This window comes from Pectinophora gossypiella, chromosome 23 (assembly GCF_024362695.1).
Source record: "Pectinophora gossypiella chromosome 23, ilPecGoss1.1, whole genome shotgun sequence".
NCBI lineage: Eukaryota > Metazoa > Arthropoda > Insecta > Lepidoptera > Gelechiidae > Pectinophora > Pectinophora gossypiella.
Genome location: NC_065426.1, coordinates 9,862,567 through 9,871,912, shown reverse-complemented (window position 1 = coordinate 9,871,912; position 9,346 = coordinate 9,862,567). Strand labels below are relative to the sequence as shown.

Genomic DNA, 9,346 nt, shown 5'->3' with positions numbered 1-9,346 from the left:
GGAAGATGATGATGATGTAGTGTTGCATTTTAGTCCCATTTGTAATAGATTTTATATTAGGTGTTTTGAGCGGAGGTGACGTTAAACGAAAACTAATATATTTATGAAGTTATGTATAATTTAGTGACCGAAGTAAATGGTCATGTTTCGTGCAAAATAAATGAGCAAAATTGTACCTACTGTATAGTAAAAATGCTCCAAAATAATAGCTCAATTCTGCTAAGTTTATGTGAAAATTGTTTGAAAGTTGTAACGAAGATAGAATGTGTTGAAGTAATCATTTGCAGAATTGAGCATAGAAATACGAATGTATTGTCATTGAAATAGCCATGATATTGCTGAAGAATAATATAAAAAACTAGTTTCCTTTTTTTTTAATTTCCGGCACTAAAATATTCTTTTTATTTCATCTAGCACCAAATGAGCTGAGTTCTTTTTTTGAAAATATTAATTCAACAAAACCTAGAGTAATAAGTGCCATAAGGACACACATTTTTGTTAACCGGCACTTTCTGTTAGCCGGCACTTTTAGACTTGTCCGTAACGTGTAATGTCCTATCTAATTTATAATATAATTTACACAGAAAGGTCAAAGTTACCTACTATTCTTGTGAATAAAAAATCAGCAGTGGCTCTTTGATTAAACATTTGTAAATTTCAACGAATACTTAGTATTATATTTCTATGACGATTCACTTGTCTAATTCGTTACAAAATCACACGAATTTTAGATTATTTTTATTATTAAGACTGTTATGAATTTTCGAGTAAGTTTGAAATAAAAAAAATGCATCCGATACTTTGGTTTTTCTGTATGTAAGTGTGCTTGTGAGACTTTCCGTACCAGAGGTTGAAATTGGCCCCGATTCCTGCAGACATCTCCTAATTTTAAGTTATACCCGTCATTTTCTTATCCGCCAAAAAGGAAAGGGACGGATGATTGACAGCTTTTAAGAAGAATGAGTAAATGAATGAATAACCCGGGCGAATCAAAAAGGTATCTCGCTGGTATGCAAACCGTGACGTGTGCTGTCAACGTAATTTTGTTGGGTTATTAGCCAACCGCACTTTCCGATGCTTCTATCCTTTTCTGCTACTCGGAACCATAATTTGCTAGAGCGAGATAAAGAGGAGTGCGATCGCACGCGGCGGAATTAAGGAGGTAAGTGCAAATAAAATACAGGAAGTCTAAACAATACTTTATTGCTAACCACCACTGTATCCTTACATAACAAGGTTATTACCACGGCTTATTCGAGCCAATACTTAACGAATTCTGTGGTCTTAAAGCCAGTGTCGTGAAGTCGTGTGAGTAGTACAGAACCACTAAATATCGGCTCGGGAATGTCGACTTCGATTGTACATAATAAATTACTATTGATTACATGATTCGGCAGTTCCAAAATTTTAAATTCAAAATTTTAAATGTATTGTTTTTTAAAACCGCGTTTTTCGGGATCGGAAATGCTTAATTTTTATGGTAGCTTGATGCATTTTTGATTGATTTCGACTGTTTTCATTGATACTATTGAAGTACCTCTTTCGAAAAATCTTATATGAACACTTTTATCCCTAATCCTTTAAAAAGCCACCATTTTCAACCATAAATTCTTGACCTTGAACACCCCGATCCCAATTGAAGAGGTTTAATCCAAAGCGGCGGCACCAGAGATAATTTCAATGAGCTCCCTAGTGATCACGGCTTGGCGAGTTCTGTTGAAGGTCAGAGTCAACTTGTCAATCATCTCTCCAGCGTTCTTGGAGGCGTTGTCCATGGCAGTCATGCGGGAAGACTGTTCGGAGCAAGCGCCTTCCTTGAGCGCGTAGAACAGCATGGATGCCAGAGAGAATTCCATGTAGGACTGCACCACGTCGGAGTCCAAAGAGTCGTAGGTCGCCAGTTTTGGGGCGCTCTGGAAAAGGAAGATGAGATTTTATTTTGACTAAATCTTTAGGATGGCAATTTGATCATTTCGGCAACATTTTAACTCTTCTGGATATGAAGTCCATAATGAGCTGAATCATCCTCCTCAGATGTTACGATGTCACTTACACCCCATACAAGTACGTATGGTTGTTAGTGACATCGTAACGAATACTAAGGGGGATGATTCAGACCATGACTCTGAGTTGATCAGAATATTTTTTTCATAGATTACCATAATTGACCATTCAGAAGACACGTTAAGCGCTTGGTCCCAGTTACCACTCACAAATGTAAGTCGCTACACGAGTCATGTTAGGGAGCTTTGGCGGTCAATAATAAATAACCCTGACACCAGGGTTCATTAAGTCGGTAACCCACCTCACAACCACACGACAGAAGAAGATAAAGTAACTAAAGCTAATGCTATTCAATTATGTACTTTTTACACTTTAAATAAATTTATCAAAAAATGAACTGGTAATTGACCTCAACAGCCTTCTGGCTGAAGAGCGGCATGTCGGACTGCTGGTAGGAGACGACAGAGCGGAACTTGTTGTAAACGATCTTGCCGGACGCAAACTCGTAGCCTGAGGTCAGGATCGCGTTGGCGAGCCTCGCTGCGTCGCCGAACGACGGAGGCAGGCGCCCGATCTGTGGAGACCGGACAAGTTAAAAATTAAATTAAATTAAATTAAATTTATTTATTCATCACACACAAGTAATAGGTTAGTCAAGCATTATCGGGTAGTTCTTTGAACATAACACACATAAACAGCCTATATACGTCCCACTTGAGGGGACAAGCTTCCCTTTCAATCAACCGGAGGGGGTATGGAGCATCCACGTTTGGGCTAATACCTCACTGGAGTTGATTAGTTCTTTTTTCACCTTTGACGGGTTTGCTCTTGGCCCCAGACTTGCCCGAAGGCATTGACGAGGCCTAAGTTGGACCTCGCCCAGAAGGTGCCTGTTCACACTGGCCTTGAATGCACCCGTGTTATATGCATTCGGAAATACAGAAGACGGCAGAGAATTCCACTCCCTAGCAGTGCGCATAAGTTCTTTCAAATGCAATCCGTTCAGACGACGCCCTTAGCCGAAGTTCGCGCCCGGTACCAAAGTTTTATCGGGTGAGAGCGCTCCCCATTTGTCCGTCCAAGTAGTGAAGTCTCGTGGAAAATAAATTGGGCTATTAGCAAAACGTATTTGAGTTTTCTGGGTGCCCAAAAGATTTCAACACTCCTCACTGTTCAAACCGAACATGTATCCAAAGCTGTAAAATATGATACTTATGTACTAGGGATAAAAAAGTAATAAATAAGAGACTTCCTGTTTAACTATACAGGGTGTTAGTGACATCGCTACGAATACTAAAGGGGATGGTTCGGACCATGATTCTGAGTTGATATCAAGTGGAAATTTCCGTCGCAAAAGTATGGAAAAATAATTAAAAAAAACAAACAATAATTTCATGAATTTTTGCGACAGGAAATTCCACTTGATATCCACTCGGAATCATGGTCTGAATCATCTCCTTCAGTATTCGTTACAGTGTCACTAACACCCATACCTACTTGTATGGCTACCGTATGTACTTGTACGGGGTGTAAGTGACATCGTAACGAATACTGGGAGGGATGATTGAGCTGATTATTCTGAGTTAATATCAAGTGGAATTTTCCATCGCAAAAGTATAGGATTGAAAATAATTTTAAAAAATCTAAAAAAAAACATTAATTTTGCGACGGAAAATTCCACTTGATATTATCTCAGAATCATAGTCTGAATCATCCCCCTGAGTATTCGTTACGATGTCACTAACACCCTGTATACAAAAATGGTGGTTTTATTTTTGCTCCACAAAATTAATTCATAATATCAGTGAAGTTCATTTTAATAATTTATCTTCGTGCTAAACACTCACCTCGTTAGCAACCGAGATGATATGCTTGGAGTAGAGCCGCTGGAGGATGCCGCGCGACTTGTCACCGACACAGATCACCTTGATGTTCTCCGCGCCCGGCTCGCTCAGGCGGTTGCGGATCACCTTCGACACGCCGGTGTGCACCGCGCCGCAGAGACCTGGTGTCAGAGAGATCCATTTGTTGCAGCAATCGGAGAAGGCGGTTACATCATTAGCGTAAGTTGGAATGCTATGAACAGTGATCGGAGCTCGAGGAGCGTTTGAGGAGCTCGGTGTCGCAGCGGTAAACGTGCTCGGTCTGCGATTGTTGAAGTTAAGCAACTTTCGCAAAGGCCGGTCAAAGGATGGGTGACCACAAAAAAGTTTTCATCTCGAGCTCCTCCGTGCTTCGGAAGGCACGTTAAGCCGTTGGTCCCGGCTGCATTAGCAGTCGTTAATAACCATCAATCCGCACTGGGCCCGCGTGATGGTTTAAGGCCCGTGCCCCAGCAGTGGGGACGTTAATAGGTAATGGACTGATGATGATGATGATGATGATGAACAGCGATCGGATATTCGGGCGTTTTGGCCTAAAGCTACGTTTGTTGACTAATATGAGTAGCACTTTTGTATTGAAGAAATCAGAAAATAGTAAAAAAAATAATAGAGCACGTTTATAATGGCTGATTCAAATCAAATACATACACTTAATTGCTCAGAATTTAATTGGGTTGTGTACTAGGTTCAAGATAAATTATAAAATTCTGATTACTAGATCTAAAACTAACGAAAAACTTTTTTTCTATGTAACTCATTTATGAATTTTAATCAAGAAAACGTAATAATAAGTGCGACATTTTGTCACATTTTTCTATGACGTCACAGTGTGCTTTTTCATAGTAATTTCGTGTTTTGACGTTTAGTAAAAAGATACTTATTTGACTAGTTGGAAACTAGCCTATTCCAGACTGAATTCCTGTGTGGTGTCAATTTAATTCTGTCTGCTTACTAGACAATGTAAAATTTTGAGAGGGTTCTTGTTTCTACCTAAAATTGACGTGTGTTCCATAAATTTAATACGCCTGTCGATTATCCATCTCTTCTCAGAGGATAAGAAAAAAACAGATGGAGTGTCTCTTCTGTGCATATTGTTTATTCTATGGCCAAAGCATGGTTCTTACCCCTGTCAGACGTCATAGCGACGTACAGTTCCTTGGGATCATCCTCAGGGGGAGCCACCTGAAAATAAATGTGTCACTATTTAAATACCATTGCAATAAAACATCAACAAAACATGTCACCATCTCCCTGGTGTTATACCGTTAAAATAAAAATAAAAAAAAAAATTCATGGAGTCCGCTGAAGATTTGACAGTGTCCATGTCGACGCAACATCGACCCTACACTTGTATCGAGTCATACACGTCACATACCACGTCATACACGCGAACCAATCGCAGTCACACACGATTCACTCTCCACACATTCAACTCACCGCACTCAACGGACATCCATCTCAAATCGTAGCAAATATGGATAATTGCAAATTAAAACCACAATTCTGAATCAAGAAGACTATTTCAATACTTCCCTTGTTCGTACTGAACAGACAGTTTTTCAGGTTACAGAAGCAACCTCATCATCATCTCCCTAGCGTCATCTCGTTCACTGTCATGGTACAGGTACATGGTACAATTCAAATACCCTTTCCTAACCTGGATTTGATTCTTACTGTCTTACTTTCTACAGACATGTTTCTTCCTGTTTTTATAGAAGCAACTGCCTGTCTGACTTTCCAACCCAAAGGGAAAATCAGTTATACTTTAGACACCCAGGCTAGGTGGGTTAAGTCATATACTTCCAAAACTCCTTTCACGGAAACTATGTTTTCCTTAACCGCTGAGCACTTAATAATAATCAGCACAACACTACTACATATAGAACGGCAACGCTTTACTCCCCACAAGTGGCTGAGCTGGGTAAACCCAAAAAAAAAGCGAAAAGAAAAGAAAATCACCCCCCTCTGTCTTTAGTTTCTAATCATATAGTGTCAGATGTCACACACACACACAGATGCGCGTATACGTAATGTGTAGTGTCTGTGTAAGGCTTTTTGTATAAAGAGTCCAGGGTGTGCCATACATAAATTGTGAATGTAACAAACCTCAGCGCGCTCGTAGAACTGAATGGCACCCTCGCCGTAGGGGCGGGCAGCCTTCAAGTCACGTTCAGCACGAGTGTACCTGGAAGTGAACAAAGATGATATTCAATCCATAAAATGGCTTTAAAAATTTGAAAAAGAAGATGGCTCTAGTATTCATTATAGTGTCATTCACATACTTTAAATTATGGACAATGATGTAAGGTAGAATAGGGTATTGACTGGACATCAAATATTATTTTTATTTTATTTTTTATTATTATTATTTTTATGATTTTGGTTTGTTTTTCTTCTTTTTTTTTTGATAATGATTTTTGATCTTGGTTTTCTTTTTGTTTTGTTTTTTTCTTTTTTTTCTGTGTATTCATTTCCGTGTGGTTTCTGTCCTGTGTTGAATGTAATGTACCTGTCTGTCTGTGTCTGTGAAGTCCGGAAGTAATAAATGTGTCTTTCTTTCAAATAACTAATCTAGTATCAGTATTTCCTTACAAACTCCAAAGAAAACTTTAGTTTTGAGGTTTCCTAATAAGTATCTCATTTGACTAGGTTGTCAAGTAGCCTATTATAATAGTACTAGGTAAGATTATGTAGGTAGGTATTCTAAAAAAGATGGATGTCTATGTGGCTACCAATGACAATATAATGATGCCTCTTAGGAGCTCAAAACTAAACTATCTAGTTGTCTTCTGATAATTTTTAGCTCTGACCACACCATTGGTGACCACAGAAGTTTTTATTTTTTATGTACTGTGGGTGTATGGAAATTGTTTAAAAAAAAATCTATTTTTAAATGTTAAGTGAAAAACAATGGTAATGTATTATTTGTAATGACTGTCAAACTACATGAAGTAGAGATCTTTTTAGAGATGTACAGTGATGTTCCATTTGGCAGTAAAAAGAACAGATAAGACCAGAGCACAAAAAAGAACAATTTGAAAAAGAAAAGCAGCCAGTGTCCTTACTATTAAAGTTTTTTATAATGGCAACATTCCCACTTTGGACACATTCCCCGGAACTGCAGATCTCTGGAGATGATGATGATGGATAAGCCCACCATAAGTTATGATTTTATTGTTGAATTTGTTAAATTTATATGCAACTCCTAATAAGTAAAGAGTTTTTCATGGGTATTTTTAAATTTAAGAAACAGTGTATGTGGAAGGAGAATGAGTTATTTAAGACAACCCCACCAAGTCACTAACATTCATTATAAGTAATGGTGAGAATTAGTTCTTACTGCTTTTCAGTTCCACTATGATACTTAGTATTAAAACTGCTTCGTATATGTATATCAATTTACCTGTTCTAAGTGGAGTAAGATAATTCAACTGGTAAGACTACCCAGTAAAACTACTGGGAATAGGGGATTTGACTGGGTCAAGATAATTTTATAAAATGCTATCTAGACAGAAGCCAGTTTAAGATGATCCAAAATCAATCTCCTTTTACTTTTTGAGTTATTTTATTTATGAATTAAGTAATAATAAGTAGGTATGATGTTTGACTGCTATTATTAATAACATCCAAGGGCAGTATTTCCATACAAACTCCAAAGAAAACTTTCTTTTTGATGTTTCGTAAAAAGTATCTGATTTGACTAGATTCAATTCAATATTTTTTAGTCCATAACATACCTACATCATTCTGTCTTCAATCAGCCCATCCACCAAATAGTTTTATTGTGGTAATGGAACTACTGGACCTTTGTGGTCAAAACCTCTTTGCTAGTTTTACCACTTTAGAGTGGGCTGAATGCTGGCTGGCAACACATTTATATTTTTTAAATACAAATTAGGGAAATAAGTATTATAGATCTTACTTAGCAGCTGACACCATCTTCATAGATTGGGTGATCTTCTGAATATTCTTTACAGATTTCAGACGGATGGAAATGGCCTTCAAAGTAGCCATATTCCTTTGTTGTTGCTGAGCGTTCACAGCAACCACCTGGGTGCACACCCCTGGTGCAAAACGGCCCAACATTTTCACTGATCTGCAAGAAAATTAACGAAATCAGATGTTAAAGTCAGGTTATGTCCAAGTTATGTAAGACTCGACATTGAATTATCTTTCACAATTTTTACGTAAACTATACTTTTTTCATGGAAATAACACAATTGCACTTGTATATTAGGAGAATTTATAAAGATTTTAAAGCAAAATACTAACTTTTATGGGCACTTTTCGGTAAAATACACCAGCCGACGAAAAATGTCGCTGGTCGGTAACGTCGATCAGGGAGGCCAGCAAAAAAATAAATTTTAGTGAACGCGACTTTAAGATTTCGAGTATAAAATTCTGCCTCTATATTCAATTTTATGTACGATTTCTCATTCCGTTTGTATTATATACAATTTTTCTTATATTTATACCTAAAACTAAACTAAAAATGTTGTCAAAAGCCATTCATTAGTATTTAATTTTGTTGTTAAATTAATAATAGTAAAATTGAACGCACTTTATCACGCCCCATAGTACGTTTCGATTGCCGCAAGAAATTTTTAATGTGAAAATGATATTCTATAATTGTACTCTGAAAAATTGTTTTAATCCATTTTTTATATATTAATCAAGTTAATTAAACACTCAAAAAATAAAATTCTAACTGCAATAGGATAAAATAGTCTATCAAATAGACAATCTAGAGCAGCTGTCAAAAACACCACGCATAACGGAACGTGAATATTTTAGTATTATCCGATAAAATTCAATAGTAATATAGTTGTACAACATTACCTTGGAAATGGTATGAATTCTATTGAGTTGCATAATATTTATGATTCATTACTACGTCTTTGTTGACCAGCGTTTTTAGCGTCGTAAGTTTCAAAAAAGTGTTTCCCAACGTAATCCAAGATGCCAGCCCCAGATAATACCGCCAATACAGTGACGAATAACCCAGAGCAAGTACAACCGAGACAAGAGCAACCGGTGAGGGAATTAACTCAAACTGATCATCTTAACAAGAAGTTGTTGACTTCCCTTTTCAAGAGTTTGGACGAAAGCGGAGAAGAGTCTTTATCAAAAATGATGGAACCAGAAGACACTTCAGATAAGCCGACAGAAGACGAATGGGCTGAATAGATAGCTGCTGTAACTTTGCCTAACATAGTATAAGGTGTTATATGGTACATAATAACAACAGATCAGATGTTTTTATATGTAATTTATATTTAGAATAAATATCTAGTTAGGTTTTAAATGTCTTTTGTTTTTCCTTTAAATTTACATGTATTTTCATTCATTTTTTAAACCAGTTATGTCATAAAAAATAGTTAAGCAAGGAGGTTTGACAGAATGCCAATTTATTTATAATGTTTGCCAGTTGTAAGCTATTAATATTTTGTTAATTTTAG

At 37.0% G+C, this 9,346-nt stretch overlaps 1 protein-coding gene across 1 annotated transcript; it reads right to left on the bottom strand.

The window, feature by feature from the left end:
• Window positions 1–1,187: 1,187 nt before the first annotated feature.
• On the bottom strand, window positions 1,188–8,249 carry LOC126377586 (ATP synthase subunit gamma, mitochondrial). Its single transcript, XM_050025396.1, has 7 exons — window positions 8,160–8,249; window positions 7,810–7,983; window positions 5,994–6,072; window positions 5,012–5,069; window positions 3,852–4,009; window positions 2,414–2,578; window positions 1,188–1,913 (listed from the first exon to the last, which is right to left on the bottom strand). Exons 2-7 carry the CDS (start codon window positions 7,971–7,973, stop codon window positions 1,647–1,649), a joined length of 891 nt encoding a protein of 296 aa, XP_049881353.1. The 5' UTR covers window positions 7,974–7,983; window positions 8,160–8,249; the 3' UTR covers window positions 1,188–1,646.
• Window positions 8,250–9,346: the final 1,097 nt, after the last annotated feature.